Source organism: Salvelinus fontinalis, chromosome 1 (assembly GCF_029448725.1).
Source record: "Salvelinus fontinalis isolate EN_2023a chromosome 1, ASM2944872v1, whole genome shotgun sequence".
NCBI classification, from domain to species: Eukaryota; Metazoa; Chordata; class Actinopteri; order Salmoniformes; family Salmonidae; genus Salvelinus; species Salvelinus fontinalis.
This window is the reverse complement of record NC_074665.1, coordinates 37878454-37899024: the sequence shown is the minus strand read 5'-3', so window position 1 is coordinate 37899024 and position 20571 is coordinate 37878454. Positions and strand designations below refer to the sequence as shown.

Genomic DNA, 20571 nt, shown 5'->3' with positions numbered 1-20571 from the left:
AAATAGTAACCAAATTGACAACAGACTTTCAGCACGCATATAGGGAAGGATACTCAACAAAAATGGCACTTACACAAATCACTGATGAAATTGATGATTAAATGATTCTGGGGGCTGTCTTGTTAGAACTCAGTGAAGCTTCTGACATTATCAATCATAGTCTGCTGCTAGGAAAACATTTATGTTATGGCTTTACACCCCCTACTTTCATGTGGATAAAGAGTTACTTGTCTAACAGAACACAGAGGGTGTTCTTTAATGGAAACCTCTCACACATAATCCAGGTAGAAACAGGAATTCCCCAGGGTAGCTGTTTAGGCCCCTTGTTTTTTTCAATCTTTACTTTGAGTAAGGCCAGTGTGTCCATGTATGCGGATTACTCAACACTATACACGTCAGCTACTACAGCAACTGAAATTACTTCAACACTTAACAAAGAGCTGCAGTTAGTTTCGGAATGGGTAGCAAGGAATAAGTTAGTCTTAAATATTTCCAAAACTAAAAGCATTGTATTTGGGACTACATCTTGTAATGAATAATGTGGAAATTGAGGAAGTTGAGGTGACTAAACTGCTTGGAGTAACCCTGGATTGTAAACTGTCATGGTAAAAACATATTGATACAACAGTAGCTAAGATGGGGAGAAGTCTGTCCATAATAAAGCGCTGCTCTGCCTTCTTAACAACACTATCAACAATGCAGGTCCTACAGGCCCTGGTTTTGTCGCACCTGGACTACTGTTCATTCGTGTGGACAGGTGCCACGAAGGGGGACTCGGGAAAATTGTAGTTGGCTCAGAACAGGGCAGCAAGGCTGGCACTTAAAGGTACACGGAGAGCTAACATTAATGACATGCATGTCAATCTCTCATGGCTCAAAGTGGAAGAGATATTGACTTTAAAATTGTATAACTGCCTTAATTTTGCCTTGGGAGCAGCCAATGGGGATCATAGTAAATACAAACAGTAGAAACGAAAACAAACTATCAGTGGCGACAAATCATCAGTATCATAACACCAGCATAGGCCACTTGTATCAATGAATCACTGTCAGAAAATGGTTTGAATGGTAATCATTTATTTATGGCTGCAAGCCCGACGTCGGTACACTTATGACAACAGCCAGTTCAAGTGCAGGGCGCGAAATTCAAAATATATATTTTTTAAATGTTTAACTTTCACACATTAACAAGTCCAATACAGCATATGAAAGGTACACATCTTGTGAATCCAGCCAACATGTCCGATTTTTAAAATGTTTTACAGGGAAGACACAATATGTAAATCTATTAGCTAACCACGTTAGCAAAAGACACCACTTTTTTTACTCCACCAGTTTTTTACTCCATCAGTAGCTATCACAAATTCGACCAAATAAAGATATAAATAGCCACTAACCAAGAAACAACTTCATCAGATGACAGTCTGATAACATATTTATTGTATAGCATATGTTTTGTTACAAAAATGTGCATATTTCAGGTATAAATCATAGTTTACATTGCAGCTACAATCAGAAATTGCACCGAAAGCAGCCATAAAACTTACAGACACCAACGTCAAATACCTAATTACTCATCATAAAATATTTCTGAAAAATACATAGTGTACAGCAAATGAAAGACAGGCATCTTGTGATTCCAGCCAATATTTCTGATTTATTGTTTTACAGCGAAAACAAAATGTAGCGTTATATTAGCTTAGCACAATAGCCAGAAACACTTGGGCGCCGACGACTACGACAGATATATGAAATAGCATCATAAAATGTTTCTTACTTTTGCTGATCTTTCATCAGAATGTTGGACAAGGTGTCCTTTGTCCAGAACAGTCGTTGTTTGGATTTAGAACGGCAACTTTCCCTCTTCATTTAGCACGCGCACTAGCCAAGTGGCACGGATCTCTCCATCGTCAACAAAGTCAGAGAACGGAACACGGCAAAACTCCCGAAAAAATTTCAATAATCTGATTAAACTATATTGAAAAAACATACTTTACGATGATATGGTCACATGTATCAAATAAAATCAGAGCCGGAGATAGTAGTCGTCCATAACGGCAGCTAAACAGAAGGCAATCCCACTGTCCACCTCGCGCTCCCAAGAGTACCGGAAATGAGGGACACGTCATACAAAGAGCTTGTATTCCAATTCAGACCAAGATAAACACGAAATTTCTTCTCTCACAGCCTCTTGACATCCAGGGGAAGGTCTATGAAGTGCACGTATACTCTTACGTATCATGCCCATGTACATGCAGGAAGTAGAACAGAGCATCGATTTCAGACTTTCCACTTCCTGGTCAGGAAGTTTGTGCCAAATGAGTTCTGTTTGACTCACAGATATAATTCAAACGGTTTTAGAAACTAGAGAGTGTTTTCTATCTAATAGTAATAATAATATGCATATTGTACGAGCAAGAATTGAGTACGAGGCCGTTTGAAATGGGCACCTTTAATCAGAGCTACTCAATACTACCCCAGCAGCCATAAAAAGTTAACTGTTTTATTCGTTTTTAAGTTCTAGTGATAAATCATGCATTCCGATTCGATAATTGACACCAGATGTGTGTAAAATACTTTTTTGAAGGTTGTACTGATTATGATGAGCTAATGTTAAGCTATTTTCTGGCTTTGTGGAGCCATGTTTGTTGACATCATTCAATTCATTCTGAGTGTTATGTAAACGTCTGTCAGACCAAAGATATTACTGTAAAACAAGGTGAAGGGATGGTTCCACACTGCATACAGTACAGACCCAACGTGTCTTGTGACCTATCCTTATCTTTGGTTGACGCAGAAAATAATGGCAGCGCGCACAAACTCTACCCTCTAGCAAAAATTATTTAGATCACTGGTGAGCTCACACATGATGTGATGAATTGTTAATAGTAATTGCTATTAGCTAATTCATATTGTGGTTTCTATCAGTTAAAAGTTGGCTAAATATGACTGCTTGTGTTAGCGCACTCTTTATTTAGCCCTAGGACTAATGTAGAATACATTTTTGGATGAGAATTGTGTTATGGTATTGCTGCTTATGTGAATGTCTGAACATTGCATCTAAAAATGAACTGCTCACATTGACGACATAAAGTTGGTTATGAAGACTGTGTTTGTGCAAAATGTTTATGTAAAAAAAAAAGTGTTGGCAGTTTAAACGCAAGTGTTCTAATCACACCAGTTTGAGCGCATGCTGCAGGGACCACGGTAGAATGGCTACTGTAGAATGCATCAAAGGATTATTATTTCAACGTATTTTGTTTTTTGTCGCACTGGTTTGCTTTATCTTGGCCAGGTCGCAGTTGTAAAGGAGAACTTGTTCTCAACTGGCATACCTGGTTAAATAAAGGTAAAATAAACATTTTAAAAATTAAAGGCAGCAAAGAGTTTCTGGAGGGCATATTTTTCTGGCTTGTGCAGAGCAGTTTGAATTAATTTTGCTATTGGATTTTGTAACGGCTGTCGTCTTCCTCGTCTGAGGAGGATAAGTTAGAAGGATCGGAGGACCAATGCGCAGCGTGGTAATTGTTCATCTTGTTTTAATAAAGGTGAACACTCAAAATACAAAACAACAAAGGTGACAACCAAAACCGTTCTATCTGGTGCAGACACACAAAGACTGAAAACAACCACCCACAAAACCCAACACAAAACAGGCTACCTAAATATCGTTCCCAATCAGGGACAACGATTGACAGCTGCCTCTGATTGAGAACCATATCAGGCCAAACACAGTAATAGCAAAACATAGAAATACAAACATAGACTGCCCACCCCAACTCACGCCCTGACCATACTAAATAAAGACAAAACAAAGGAAATAAAGGTCAGAACGTGACAGATTTGTTGCCCTACTAGATTCCAAAGAAGATGAAAACGTTTGGTTTTAGGCGATGGCTTTAAGTGATAGTTAGCAACTTGTAAACAATTACCCATTCCTAAGTATTATTAAAATAGCAATGTTACATAATACAACATTGGCCAATTATATTATATGTCTTTAGCCTCCTATTTTAATTATATAAACATTTTCTTCTGATAGTAATGATGTTTGTTTATGATGATATATATTAGGAGTTGACTTAGGTCACTAGCTAGCGACAGTATCTTCAACCTAGCCTACACTCTTAAACATGATTGGTTGTTTGGATGTCACAACTGCTGGGTTGCAGGCATTGGGTCACTTAGTTGGGCTTTTTTCTTTAAAAAGAGCCAGGTTGGGTTGTTGATGCTGGGTTATTAAGATATGACCCAACAGGTCAGACCAGAAGACTGGAGGCATGGCTTAGTAGGGGCATTGCTTTCAGATAATTCTTGTTGGCCACTTGAGAGAGAGAGTAAATGTCATTCCCGTTCATCTGTTCTGTTGTGTTGTCAAAACATGTTAAGGTTTAACACTGACAGTTTTGTAGCTTCAATGAGTTTTACATAGGTGTATGAGTTCCTCAAGAGCCTATGCAAATCCCAAAGTTGGAATAGTTACCCCTTTATTTAACCAGGTAGGCTAGTTGTGAACAAGTTCTCATTTACAACTGCGACCTGGCCAAGATAAAGCAAAGCAGTTCGACACATACAACAACACAGAGTTACACATGGAATAAACAAACATACAGTTGAAAAAAAAGAAGTGTAGATAGTGTGTGCAAATGAGGTAAGATAAGGGAGGTAAGGCAATAAAATAGGCCATAGTGGCGAGGTAATTACGATATAGCAATTAAACACTGGAGTGATAGATGTGCAGAAGATGAATGTGCAAGTAGAGATATTGGGGTGCAAAGAAGCAAAATAAATAAATAAATACAGTATGGGGATGAGATAGTTGGATGGGCTATTAACAGATGGGCTATGTACAGGTGCAATGATCTGTGAGCTGCTCTGACAGCTGGTGCTTGAAGTTAGTGAGGGAGATAAGAGTCCCCAGCTTCAGCCATTTTTGCAGTTCGTTCCAGTCATTGGCAGCAGAGAACTGAAAGGAAAGGCGGCCAAAGGAGGAATTGGCTTTGGCGGTGACCTGTGAAATATACTTGCTGCAGCGTGTTCTGCGGGTGGGTGCTGTTATGGTGACCAGTGAACTGAGATAAGGTGTGGCTTTACCTAGCAAAGACTTGTAGATGACCTGGAGCCAGTGGGTTTGGCGACGAGTATGAAGCGAGGGCCAGCCAACGAGAGCATGCAGGTTGCAGTGGTGGGTAGTATATGGGGCTTTGGTGACATAACGGATGGCACTGTAATAGACTGCATCCAATTTGTTGAGTAGAGTGTTGGAGGCTATTTTGTAAATGACATCGCCGAAGTCAAGAATCGGAAGGGTAGTCAGTTTTACGAGAATATGTTTGGCAGCATGAGTGAAGGATGCTTTGTTGTGAAATAGGAAGCTGATTCTAGATTTCATTTTGGATTGGAGATGCTTAATGTGGGTCTGGAAGAAGAGTTTACAGTTTAACCAGACACCTAGGTATTTGTAGTTGTCCACATATTCTAGGTCAGAACCGTCCAGAGTAGTGATGCTGGACGGGCGGGCGGTCAGGTGCGGGCAGCGATCGGTTGAAGAGCAAGCATTTAGTTTTACTTGCATTTAAGAGCAGTTGGAGGCCACAGAAGGAGAGTTGTATGGCATTGAAGCTCGTCTAGAGGTTAGTTAGCAGAGTGTCCAAAGAAGGGCCAGAAGTATACAGAATGGTGTTTTCTGCGTAGAGGTGGATCAGAGAATCACCAGCAGCAAGAGCGACATAATTGATGTATAGAGAAAAGAGAGTCGGGCCGAGAATTGAACCCTGGGGCATCCCCATAGAGACTGCCAGAGGTCCGGACAGGCCCTCCGATTTTACACACTGAACTCTATCAGACAAGTAGTTGGTGAACCAGGTGAGGCAGACATTTGAGAAACCAAGGCTGTTGAGTCTGCCGATAAGAATGTGGTGATTAACAGAGTGGAAATCCTTGGCCAGGTCAATGAATACGGTTGTACAGTATTGTCTCTAATCGATAGCAGTTATGATATAGTTTAGGACCTTGAGCGTGGCTGAGGTGTACCCATGACCAGCTCGGAAGCCAGATTTCATAGCGGAGGTACGGTGGGATTCAAAATGGTCGGTGATTTGTTTGTTAACTTGGCTTTCGAAGACCTTAGAAAGGCAGGGTAGAATATATATATGTCTGTAGCAGTTTGGGTCTAGAGTGTCTCCCCCTTTGATAAGGGTGATGACCGCGGCAGCTTTCCAATCTTTGGCGATCTCAGACGATACGAAAGAGAGGTTGAACAGGCTAGTAATAGAGGTTGCAACAATTTTGGCAGATCATTTTAGAAAGAGAGGGTCTAGATTGTCTATCCCGGCTGATTTGTAGGGGTCTAGATTTTGCAGATGTTTCAGAATATCAGCTATCTGTATTTTGGTGAAGGACAAATGGGGGAGTCTTGGGCAAGTTGCTGTGGGGGGTACAGGGCAGTTGACCGGGGTAGGGATAACCAGGTGGAAAGCATGGCCAGCTGTAGAAAAATGCTTATTAAAATTCTCAATTATTGTATATTTATCGATGATGACCGGGTTTCCTAGCCTCAGTGCAGTGGGCAGCTGGGAGGAGGTGCTCTTATTCTCCATGGACTTTACAGTGTCCCGTAACTTTTTTGAGTTTGTGCTACAGGATGCACATTTCTGTTAGGAAAGCTAAGCCTAACTTTTTCAAACTGCTTGTGTATATTGGTTCCTAACTTCCCGGAGAAGTTGCATATCGCGGGGACTATTTTATGCTAATGCAGTACGCCACAGGATGTTTTTGTGTTGGTCAAGGGCAGTCAGGTCTGGAGTGAACCAAGGGCTATATCTGTTCCTGGTTCTACATTTTTTGAATGGTGAGGTGTTTTTGGAGGGCAAGTTGGTTAGGATGATATCTATGAGGGTGCCCGTGTTTACGGATTTGGGGTTGTAGCTGGTACTTTCATTGATAATTTGTGTGAGATTGAGGGCATCAAACTTACATTGTAGGATGGCCGGAGTGTTAAGCATGTCCCAGTTTTGGTCACCTAGCAGCACTAGCTCTGTAGCTAGATGGGGGGGAAATCAATTCACATATGGTGTCCAGGGCACACCTGGGGCAGAGGGTGGTCTATAGCAAGCGGCATCGGTGAGAGACTTGTTTCTGGAAAGGTGGATTTTTAGAAGTAGAAGCTCAAATTGTTTGGGTACAGACCTGTATAGTATGACAGAACTCTGCAGGCTATCTCTGCAGTAGATTGCCACTCTGCCCCCTTTGGCAGTTCTATCTTGTTGGAAAATGTTATAGAAAGGGATGGAAATTTCAGGGTTTTGGTGGTCTTTCTAAGCCAGGATTCAGACATGGCTAGGACATCCGGGTTGGCAGAGTGTGCTGAGGCAGTGAATAAAACAAACTTGGGGAGGCTTCTGATGTTAACATGCATGAAACCAAGGCTTTTACGGTTACAGAAGTCAACAAATGAGAGCGCCTGTAGAATGGGAGTGGAGCTAGGCACTGCTGGGCCTGGATTAACCTCTACATCACCAGAGGAACAGAGGAGGAGTAGGATAAGGGTACGGCTAAAGGCTATAAGAACTGGTCGTCTAGTACGTTCGGAACAGAGAGTAAAAGGATCAGGTTTCTGGGCGTGATAGAATAGATTCAAGGCATAATGTACAGAAAAAGGTATGGTAGGATGAGAATACAGTGGAGGTAATGTGTGTGAGGTGGAACTGAAGTGTTAGCTAAGGCATCTTGAGCAGGGCTAGAGGCTCTACAGTGATATTAGACAATAATCCCTAAACAGAACAGCAATGGACAATGCATATTGACATTAGGGATAGGCATGCGTTGCCGAGTGATCATAGGGTTCCAGTGAGTAGTTAAGCTGGCTGGAGACACAGCGATTCAGACATCTAGCAGGCCGGGAGTAGCAAGCTAGCAGAAGGGCCTTAGAGGTACGTCGCGACGTAAGAAGTCTGTTGTATCCTTCTCGTGCGGAGCCTCGTCGTGATGGGTTAGTAGGGTTCCGTGTAGTAAAGGTGCCCAGTCCAATTGGCAAAATAGGTATAGTGGCCCAAGAAAATTGGCCGATGGACCTATTCAGCTAACAGTCCGATATGCTCTAGACAGCTAGCGGGCCGCGGTTAGCAGGCTAGCAGATGGGCATTCAGGAGACGTCGCGACAGAGAGGCATGTTGCAAAAAGAACCTTCGGGCAGATTACGTCGGTAGTCCAGTCGTGATGGATTAGCAGGGTTTTGTGTGGTATAAGTGGTCCCTGCCAATTGGCAAAATAGGTATTGTAGCCCAATGAGTGGCTGATCGACCTCTTCGGCTAGCCCGGAGATGGGCCTAGCATGGGCTAGCTTCAGGCTAATTGGTGCTTGCTTCGGGACAGAGACGTTAGCCAGGAGTAGCAACTCGGATTGCAATTACCTAGCTGCGATGATCCAGGTGAAAAGGTTCAGAGCTTGCGGTAGGAATCCGGGGATATGGAGAGAAAATAAGTCCGGTATGCTCTGGTTTGAATCGCGTTGTGCAAACTGGCGAGAGATTTCCGAGCTAGAGGTTAACTGATGACCGCTAGCAGTGGTTAGCTGACTACTAGCTCGGAGGTGGCTAGCTTCTGTTGGGGGATTCTGGTTCGAAAGTAAAGACAAATAGCAGATCCGTACCACATTGGGTGAAGCGGGTTTGCTGGAGAGTATATTAAATTCGAGGTTTAGGAGTAATATTATAAAGATATGCTTAGAAAAATATCTATATACACGGGACACGGGACAAGATGAGGACAAAGACGTCTGACTGCTATGCCATCTTGGATGTTAATTGTATATTAGATAATAGAGTGTCTTCTGAAAGTATTCAGACCCGTTGACTTTTCCACATTTTGTTACGTCACAGCCTTACACTAAAATGTATTAAAATCCTCAGCAATCTACACACAATTACAACAAAGCGAAAACAGATTGGAGAAGTTTTTGCAAATGTATTAAAAATTAAAAATAACTTATTTACATAAGTATTCAGGCCCTTTGCTATGAGAATTGAAATTGAGCTCAGGTGCATCCTGTTTCCATGGATCATCCTTGAGTTTCTGCAACTTGACTGGAGTCCACTTGGGGTACATTTAATTGATTGGACATGATTTGGAAAGTCACACACCTGTCTATATAAAGTCCCACAGTTGACAGTGCAAAAACCAAGCCATGAGGTCGAAAGAATTGACCATAGAAATCCAAGACAGAATTGTGTGGAGGCACTGTTCTGGGGAAGGGTACCAAAAAAATCTGCAGCATTAAAGGACCCCCAGAACACGTTGGCTTCCATCATTCTTAAATCGACGAAGTTTGGAACCACCAAGACTCTTCCTAGAGCTGGCCGCCCGGCCAAACTGAAAAATCGGGGGGGAATGACCTTGGTCAGGGAGGTAACCGGGAACCCGATGGTCACTCTAACAGAGCTCTGGAGTTCCTCTGTGGAGATGGGAGAAGCTTCCATACAACCATCTCTACAGCACTCCACCAATCATGCATTTATGGTAGAGTGGCCAGACGGCCTGCTTGGAGGCATCTAAAGGACTTTCAGACCATTTGGCCTGAATGCCAAGCGTCACATCTGGAGGAAACCAGGCACCGCTCATCACCTGGCCAATACCATCCCTATGGTGAAGCATGGTGGTGGCAGAATCATGCTGTGGGGATGTTTTTCAGTGGTAGGGACTAATGGCGCAAAGTACAGAAATATCCTTGATGAAAACCTGCTCCAGAGTGCTCAGGACCTCAGCCTGGGAACGAAGGTTCACCTTCCAGCAGGACAACGACCCTAAGCACACATCATACCCAAGAAGACTCGAGGCTGTAATTGCTGCCAAAGGTGCTTCAACAAAAGACTGAGTAAAGGATCTGCATACTTAAGTAAATGTGATATTTAAGTATATTTTTCATTAAAAAAATTGTTGCAAAAATGTCTAAAAACATACCACACATACAACTTAAATGTTACCGGTGGTGGCAACTCACCACAACTTATAGTTTGTCATTATTAGCCATTTCTTTGTTTTCATGGAAGCTGTATTTGTTGTGCTATTGATAATGATCAACTGCCATCAGTTGACTGTTCAGAGGACCGAGGCTGGAAATAGGAGGAGAACACAGGTGGCTTGTCAAAGGAGGGCGCTGTTGAGGCGCTGTATTCTCCTCTACCAAAACACAAATGTAATAAGTATGTCGTGTTGTCAATTATTACACACTGTACTGGTCTGTATGTAGCCAAATTCATTCTCAATTTTATACATCCAATTGGACTATAATATTAGAACATGCATGTCTATCATAGCAAGTGTAATTTAGTTCCTCTGTGGAGATGGGAGAACATTCCAGAAGGACTACCATCTCTGCATCATCTCCACCAATCAGACCTTTATGGTAGAGTGGCCAGATGGACGTCACTCCTCAGTAAAAGGAACATGACAGCCCACTTGGAGTTTGCCAAAAGGATCCTGAAGACCAGAGTCCTGGTCAAAAGTTGTGGACTATATAGTGAATAGGGTGCCATTTGGGACTAGGGTGTCATTTGAGCCATGTATTTCCACATGCAGTGGACATTTCCTTTTCAATGGAGGAGAGCTGGAGAGGGAGAGTGCGCGGGATAGGGTGACTTTTGCAGTTATTATTGATGAGTGTGTGAGAAAGTGCTTAATTTGCACAGTCTTCAACCAAATTCATATTGAAAGCAGCATCATTTGCATAAATCTCATTAGATGCAATGAGAAGGGTTCATAAATTGTAATATTAATTAGTCATTTTTGCCTCCGTTTCATGGTGAAAATGGATTATATTAATAAAAAGAGAAGGGTGTGTGATTGTGGAGCCTAATTGGTCTTTGTGTTATCAGCCGGGGCCTGGAAGTGACAGGCTTGATTTAGTTTGGCTTCAACTCTACAGTAGTCTCCAATGGAGAGAGAGGGAGGGAGGGGATGGAGAGGATACTAGATGTTAGTGTGCCTGTGCTTGTGTGTGTTTGCCTGCCTGTGTTTGCATGTGTGTTAGTGTGTGTGAATGTGTGTGTGTGTGTGTGTGTGTGTGTGTGTGTGCCATGCTGGTAAATACACTACACAGCAACACTTTAACCTCTTAATGGCCCTTCATGTTCTCCGTGTGGGTGACTTGTCACTCTACCATAACCTATCCCCTCTCAGTGGCTCCTTATCTTTCCTTCAGTTTAAGTCTACCATAAATAACCTCTAGCCCCCATCCTCCATTTTCACGAATTATGGCATAGCAAGCAGTAATACAGCTGGCTGTCTTTTTTGTTTCTTGATATATTAACGTTGCAGCCGAAATGGAACCCTATTCCCTATTTAGTGCAGCCGGCCAAAAACGTAGTGCACTAAATGGAGATTAGAGAGCCAAATGGGGAATAGGGTGCCATTTCACCCAAAGTAATGCACTAAATTGAGAATAGGGTGCCATTTTGGATACAACCAATGTTTCCTGGGATTGACCAATTACCCCTGTCTTCTCCTATGCATGTCAGGCACATCAGTGACCCAGCTGCAGGCGGAGGACCCAGACCAGGAGCCCCTCATTTTCGGGGTAGTGGGAGAGGAGGCCATGAGGTACTTTGCAGTGGAGAGAGACACTGGAGTAGTGTGGCTACGACAGCCCCTGGACCGCGAGGTTAGAAGACACAGGCACACACACACACTGCCGCACACACACAACCACCCACACGTGCATGCACACACACACACACCCACACACAACCACCCACACGTGCATACACACACACACACTCACACACACACACACACACACACACACACACACACACACACACACACACACACACACACACACACACACACACACACACACACACACACACACACACACACACACACACACACACACACACACACACACACACACACACGAGCATGCACACACACACACACCCTGTCTCCGTTCCCTCCCCACACTCCCTCCTTCCCATATGAAGGGTTTGGCTGACATCTCTCTCCATCTCTTCCAGACCAAGTCGGAGATGCAGGTGGAGTTCTTTGTGAGTGACAGCCAAGGGGTAAGAGCCAAAGAGCCAAGAGTCAACACTGTTACACATCCTGGATGTCAAGCAGCTCACACACTGTAGATACAACTCCACCTGACCAACTATTATTCACTCTGACACCTGTCTCACATGCAATGTTCAAATGCTAAAACACACTGACACTCCACAACCCTATGGGTAATGGTTAAGACACTACATTCATTCTATGCATAGAGTGTGTGTAATACTTGTATGTGTCAAGGAGTTGATTGATTGTGTGTATGTTACTCACTCTGGCACCTGTCTAACATGTACTGTTCTGATTTTTGCTTTACCTTCATTAATTCGGCAAGTCAGTTAAGAACAAATTCTTATTTTCAATGACGACCTAGGAATAGTGGGTTAACTGCCTTGTTCAGGGGCAGAACGACACATTTTTACCTTGTCAGCTCAGGGATTTGATCTTGCAACCTCTCGGTTACTAGTCCAACACTCTAACCACTGCCACACCTCTCCCTGATGCACTAAAACACAATGATATTTCAACCTACACATTCCTATGGGTTAAGACACCACCCTCATTCTATACATAGAGTAAGTGTATTGTGTGTCTGTGTATCTCTCTGTCTGTGTGTTTGTGTATTAAAGATTAGGACCTCTTGTGCTTTCGCAGGTGGTCAAAGACACAGTGAATATTCAGATAGGAGATGTGAATGACAACTCCCCTACTTTCCATGGCCAGCCGTACACAGTACACATTGCAGAGGTAGGCTACAGTCATGTATATGGAATGTGTAATAGCTACTGTATATAACTGTACTCCCTAACTTGTCCCACTGTCCTTGTGGGGAACACTATCATTGTCCTCTGGAGTCACTGCGGGATGAAGTATCCCCTTGGTACAGATCTAGGATCAGTTTCCCTCTTACAATCCTAACCTTAACCATTGCTGGGGGAAATGTAAAACTGAACCAAGAAGTCTTGTGTTATGTGTGTGTGTGACAATTTTTTACTGATTTATGAGAAAAAGCATAGTTTCTCTTGCTCGATATAATACACAGACAGTGAGAATCTTTGAGTCAATGTCTCTGCATAATTGGTTGACTTATCAGACATGCAACCTTACAACAAGTTGGCCCTGCAAATGGCTGTTGACCTGCATGATAACCAACCACTGGTTTGGGAGTCCTCTTCTTTCTCATATTTGGAGAAAGTCATCCAAATTGCCATACAAATATTAAAAAAACTCTCCCTCTGCAGTGGTCTTTAATCTCTCCCACTACAGCTTTTCTTTCTCTCTTTCAGGCTACTACCTCCACTAAGTCTCTCCCTCCTATTTCAGTCTCTCTCTCCCACCTCTCAATCTCTCCCTCCCTCCCTCTCCCTCTTTTAGTCTCTATTTATCTCCCTCTTACAGTTTCCCTCACTCTGGTCCAAAAGAGGAGAGGATGGGGGGCAGTCTCACCTCCCTTCTCTCTCTCTCTTTATCCCCCTCTCTCCCTCTCTCTCTCCCCACTCCCTTCTTTTTGCCCTCTCCCCCATCTGATTGTTGATATGAAGTAATTGCCAGAGTAGAGTAGAATGTTGGAGTCTGGAACTTCAAACAGAGGCTGAAATCTATCTCAGCCACGCACACACACATATCGTGTTGTGTTTATATTGAGTGCATAGCCTATCCCCAGTCTTCTCCAAATCTTCAAAGCCACTGGGATTTTCCCCCTCTTCAATCCATAAAGTCAAGCAAATAAATTCACTGAAAGAGGGGGCTGTGTAGCCTGCCCTCTTTACCTCCTATGAGTGGAGAGTTGTCTCAGGTTTCTCTGTGTTTTTTCAAGGTTCTCTCAGGATTGTCTGAGGGTTCTATCAGGGTTTTCTCTGCATTATTTGAGGTTATCTCAGGGTTCTAGTTACAAAGAGCTGCTAAGGTATTTTTTTTTATTTTAACCTTTATTTAATTAGGCAAATCAGTTAACAACAAATTCTTATTTACAATGACGGCCTACCCCGGACAGCGCTGGGCCAATTGTGTGCCGCCCTATGGGAATCCCAATCACAGCCAGATGTTATACAGCCTGGATATGAATCAGGGATTGTAGTGACGCCTCTTGCACTGAGATACAGTGCTTTAGACCACCGCGCCACTCGGGAGCCCTCAAATTGCTGCAATTATACCTTTGAATAGATAGAGGCCTTTAGGGCAGGCAAGGCAGGTTGTCCTTGCTGTAGGTACAGCATTTATAACATTTTGATTAGACTGTTCCGGTCTTGGATGCTGATTGCCTAAAATTATGTTCCAAGCCATGATTTATTTCATGATAAACCATGGCAAATGCCTGTTTACTAAAGTGTCACTATGCATCCATAAGTGTTTCCACTGTTCTTTTCACATTTCTACTGTCCCAGCCAGGCAATTCATGAACTTCATCAAATAATTTTTAAATTATCTCAGGCCATGTTTGCGTATGATACATGTACTCCGGGCACCAGCTGTAGCTCACAGAATACTCAGTGCTAAGCCATGGGGGAGCCGAGGACGAGATGATGCAGTGAGGGTGTTGTGACTTCGTTCCCTGTTCTATCTTGTTTCCTCCGTCCCCTCCCTCCCTCTCATCCTCTTCCTCCTCCAACAACTTTCTGTGCTCCGCATTTTTATGGCCTCATTACCTCTGTGACTTCCGGTGACCTCCGTTGGGCAAAGCAAATACGCTGCGACATCACTCCATCAACCTGTCACTCACCGTATGTGCCACAGTAGCCGGCCAATCACAGATTATGACTTCCATCAGCAACTCTGAGACGATAAGCTAGTTCCTGAAGTTGACTGCAGAGAAAAACAGACAGGCAGAGAAGGATGGGGATGGACAGAGATGGAACTAGTTTGACGGAGAGGAAAAATAACAGAAAGGAGTGGAAAGAGATGTGAGTGAGAAAGAGAGAGATTTGGAATGTAGAGAGATACATATACAGAGACAGAGAGAAGGACATGGAGGAAAAAAGTAACAATGGAAGGAATGGGAAAGAGCTGGAAGAGGGAGTGTGAAAGTGAGATAAAACAGGAATACAGAAAACAGCTCAACGTGACCTGTGGATGGGTAGGTGTAGAGGAGTAAAGACGAGAGGAGTGTGTGTAATTGAGAAGGTATAGAGAAGAGGAGTGTGTGTAAATTGAGGAGTTGTAAAAGAGGAGTGTGTGCGCACATGCGCTGGCATGCGTACTGTAATTGTGGGTTTAATTTGTGGTGCTATAAAGAGGGTGAAGGGGAGCAGGTGGGCTGCTAGCATTCCCTGTGTCAGCGCTAATGAGCTGGACGGATTTACAGCAACCAGCCATGGCACAGTGTGTGGAGACCGAGATAACTGTGCGTCGCTCTGGATAAGAGTGTCTGCTAAATGACTTAAAATGTAAATGAGACAATGATGTGTCTCAAATGGCACCCTGTTCCCTATTTAGTACACTACTTTTGATTAGGGCCCATCATATCATCCCATAGGGCTCTGGTCAAAAGAAGTGCACTATATAGGACATAAGGTGCCGTTTGGGACACATTCAGAGACTATTAGCCAAACACAATGTTCGACTAAAACAACAGATGGGCCTCATCCAAATTCCCCATTTAATGTAATGGTGGTAATAGTGCAGGGGTGGTGCATACTGTGTTTTTTTGTTTATCACATTTTAGAGTAAGTTGTATCCCTATTAGTTTACTATTTGGTATGAAAGGTGATAATACTGTATTTCAGCCCTATGATTCTTGATCTAAATCTAGCATAACACACTTTGAAGTACAATGTACATTAGACGTGTATATTTGAAATGTAGTCTGTGTGTGTCTGTCCGTCTGTGTGTGTGCATGCTTTATTGTGTGCTTTTGTGCATGTGTGTGTCTGTATGTATAACTCACTAGCTGAACAGTTTTTAATAACACCAGTCGCCCCAGGGAGTCCCAATCCACTCCCCCAGCCTTTACTCCCATGCTTCCTGGCCCCTAAACCCTCTCCCACTGCGAGCTAGTCTCTGTGTCATTGACACGCCGCCACCATCAAATGCCACTACTAATGACTTTTCTGAAACTCGCCCAGTGTTTTCTGTGTCCTGCTGCTCACCCCAGACCCACCCCGATCCCACAAACACACTCTTTCTCCTGCTCTGTGTTTTTCTTTTTTCTTTCTTTCTCTGACTTCCCCTCTTTCTTTGAATTCCACTCTCTCCCATTCATGACTTATACGGTATAGACAGACAGACAGATGGAGTAATGAACATACAGAGTGATGAATGCATGGACAGACAAGACAGGCACGCGCTCACACACATACACACAAACCCCCAAAAACGTCTACCTTTTATGTACTATATCTCGCTCTGCTTATTTTATCAATGCCATAACTCATCAACTATTTATTTATCGTTCCGTAGACACGCGGTGTTGTAGAATATGGAACACAGATAAGGCAACAGTGATGCAGAGGGAGATAGTACAGCCATGCCAAGTCTGGCCCTGAAATGCACTATACAGATGGCTTGAATATATTGGCAAACAGACAGACAGACAAGCAGGCATCCACTGCACTGCTGGATAGCTAACATTGAGCTTATCTGTTTACTTTCTCCCCCCCCCATTCTGTCAGGCAGCGGGTGAAGGGAAATCCGTCCTCAGCCTATTTCTGTATTTTCTATCAGCCCTATCTCAGTATCCCTCACGGTGCTGATAGCTCTTACATTGACTGCTATTATAAACCGGTCTTCATTTTAGCCGGAGGTGGACAGGCCACACCATAGAAATATAATGACTAGCATATGGGTACACTCAATATGGCCACCAGAATTTACAGTAAATGTAATCAAGGAATATTGACTTGAATGGGAATGTCCGTTTTAATCATTCTATTCTATGGAGGACGCAAGTTACTTAAACAATGATAGACCATAGAAAGTCAAACAGGATCAAAGCTTGAGAGTGGTCAGGTCATCATACCTGTGCAGTATCCATCTAGCTATACTGCACTGTACTGACTGCCACAGCATCCATGTGAGCTGATATTTCATTTATGTTACATTGATGTCACAATGATGTTGAAATCACAAGAGGTCGAAGGATGGCTGGAGGGTTGGGCTGGGGATGGGAGCATGGTTGGCAGGAAGGCAGGCAGGCAGACAGACACATGTACGCACACACACTGATCTCTCAGATTGGTTTGGCAAAGTGTATCAGAGAGTTTTCATTATGCCTGGGAATGAGATGTTTAGAGCTTGATGTTGGATTGGGCAGAACAACAGAGGACTTCCACTATTTGATGTGCCCTGTGTCACTATAAAGTATAAATCAGATTCATGTGATCTAGTCCCTTTCTCTTTCTCTTTGTATAATTATAATTATTATGAAAGCATAACTTTAAGCCCTAATAATGTACACCTCTGTGTATCACATTATCCTGCCTGACGTTATTATACACATATAACATTCATTGTATTAAAAACATTATTTTACATATGACCTATAAGCAATGACATTCTGAAACAATCCTATTAATTTAAGAATCTGTTAAACTAAGTAATTAATGTCGGCATAAAGAAATGGTTTGTGCTGTTGTTATCATAACTGCCTTAACAATCAAACAGTCCCACCACATATACCATAGCACCCACACACACACACACACACACACACACACACATTACTGTGATTTGCTCTATGCATAATGGTTTCTGTATCGTCTCCGAAGGATGAAATTGAATGGGGTGGTTAGTGAGAAGTGGCTGGGTGACACTAATACCAAGAGCCACGGAGAGAAGGGTGGAAGGAAGGATAGAGCGAGGGAGGGAGATGGGGAGAGAGAGAGAGAGGATGGATAGAGAAAGAGAGAGTAAATGAGGAATAGACGGAGAGAGAAGGGAGGAGGAGGAAGGTTGAATGGAAAGTAGTCAATATGAGATCCACCCTATAGTTGAGATTAGTTTTGGTAGAACTTTTATTTTCAAGGCTTACGATATATTAATGTCTAGAGGTCTCGCTCCATCTGTCCCTATGCATATATCTGAGAGCATTGATTAATGCTCAACACTTGATATCTTGATGTCTACTATGTGTAATACCTATTTCATCTTATATATTTGGTCTTCTTATGTCTATGCACTATGAAAAAGCCAACTTAACCAATTACTTACACAGTGTTATCATGTGAGTTGAGTGGACTTTAAAAGAACAATAATTTGAGTTTATGTGCTAAAGTCTTCAAAAACACAAATGAATACTGTATTATTTACAGTTAACTATAGTATAACTACTGTATATATATATAAACAATGTTTTTAGAAATGAAAATGTGTTGTTTTACTAGGTCAGCCATAGTAGTGCGGCACACCTGGAATAAATTAGGGATAAAACTAGTAATCAATGTAGTGTTTTTGCAGATTGTAGTATTTACTGTAGAGTTTTGCGGACACTACTGTAATATTGTGTTTTTGTTTTATTATCTTTGACATAGAAGTAGAGGCTTTTTCCTTGAGGAAACCTACTGGAGGAATACTAAAATAGCAAATTGTCTATAACCTGTAGGTACGTAGGACTGGGGTCTGAATGGACAGTTCAAAGCTTCTGCTCTTTTCTATAACCTGGTCTATACTTGGAATGTAGGTTTCTCACTTATGAGTGGCACAAATTGGAATATGGGGCAGGGGAATGGGCATGGTATGTGCAAATGAAATACTATATTATTTACTATAGTAACAAAAAAAAACGGTAGTGTTTTTGCAGACATTACTGTAGTATTTTATAATAAACTGAAATATTTTTTAATGTGGGAACAAAACCACTCAATACCACACCCATCATTATCACATTTCCCAGTATGCTCTACTGCAGGTTGATAAAAAAATAATTATTCAATACCTGTGTTTTTGTATGTACATTGTTTGGTAAATTAATGTTATGATACATAAACATAAAACATATCATTTTCTAAACTAATGCAATCTGTTAATAGTTGGACTTATTCACTCAATCTAAAATTCAAAGTTGAGCGAACATACAATTCAACTTGAGAATGTATATTGGTTCAGCTATACAATGCGTTCGGAAAGTATTCAGACCCCTTGACTTTTTCCAAATTGTGTTACATTGTAGCCTTATTCTTAAATGTTTTTTCCCTCATCAATTTACACACTATACCCCATAATGCAAAGCAAAAACAAGTTTGTAGAAATGTTTGCTAATTTATAAAATAAAAAAATGGAAATAACATATTTACATAGTGGGGAGAACAAGTAATTGATACACAGACGATTTTGCAGGTTTTCCTACTTACAAAGCATGTAGAGGTCTGTAATTTTTATCATAGGTACACTTCAACTGTGAGAGACGGAATCTAAAACAAAAATCCAGAAAATCACATTGTATGATTTGTAAGTAAGTAATTTCCAATGTTTCTAAACTTACCCTTAAAAAGCACCATGATGATTACAGTGGTTCGTCCTTTAAAAGTTGCAGCGTACTGCAGCACAGCTTGCACGATGCCGCAGAATTCTATGGCACATTATTTGTCAGCCATTTTTACCATTAAAGCTACTTAGTGCTAGTTTGACCACCAGAGGGCATCTTTGAGAAGCATTTGAAAGCCTTCAGTCGTGGCTGTAGTAGAGAATTTAAAAACTTTTTTTGTAAGAACATAGTATACGGGACTGATTTTAAGAAATGTTGCGTAATTAATTTGATTAATATTTTGGTGTTTCTATTCCAAGAAAAATGAAAAATGAAAAAATGGAAAATGTGGTGCTGTACAACGTCAGGAGTAGGCTACAGTACTTAAGCACATAACATTTCTACACCCTAATTGTATTATTGTAGTCTAACCAATACCCAAATGGAGATTCAGTGAAAATAAAAATCTCAAGACCAGTCCCCATGCTTGTCTCAGAGCAGCGCGAAACAATGCTAAAATATACTCTTTAAATAAATAAGACCTACACCACTTTTAACAGCACATTTTTTTTTTTTTTTTTTTTACCTTTATTTAACTAGGCAAGTCAGTTAAGAACAAATTCTTATTTTCAATGACGGCCTAGGAACAGTGGGTTAACTGCCTGTTCAGGGGCAGAACGACAGATTTGTACCTTGTCAGCTCGGGGATTTGAACTTGCAACCTTCCGGTTACTAGTCCAACGCTCTAACCACTAGGCTACCCTACCATTACTCAACACTAGTGAGACTCATGTCCCTACGGTAGGCCTACAGTATATCGTGACCGCCAATAATTACATATGGGTCTTCCGGTGGTGGCCGGCACGGGAGTCAAACCTGCATCTGTAGCAACACATTTTGCACTGTGATGCAGTGTCTTAGACCGCTGCGCCACTCGGGGGGCCCCATCCACAAAGTATCAAAATACACAGAGGTGTTGGTAAAGGTATATTGTCCTGCTAACAGCCCATAATGGGCTATTATAATACTGTACATGGTGTCCAGGTCAGGATAACCAAAACATTTCTGTATAAAATGCTATCAGAAAGAATGTTGGTACTTATTTATTTTGACTCAAAGCCATGAATGAG

The 20571-nt window shown here is 42.0% G+C and overlaps 1 protein-coding gene across 2 annotated transcripts in view; it reads left to right on the top strand.

The window, feature by feature from the left end:
- LOC129853969 (cadherin-23-like) overlaps positions 1-20571 on the top strand; it is a 565813-nt gene that overhangs the window by 94082 nt on the left and 451160 nt on the right. For both annotated transcript variants that reach the window (XM_055920546.1, XM_055920536.1), the window contains exons 4-6: positions 11514-11656; positions 12012-12059; positions 12700-12792. In XM_055920546.1, coding sequence (XP_055776521.1) covers positions 11514-11656; positions 12012-12059; positions 12700-12792 — 284 coding nt within the window. The remainder of the gene's footprint in view (positions 1-11513; positions 11657-12011; positions 12060-12699; positions 12793-20571) is intronic.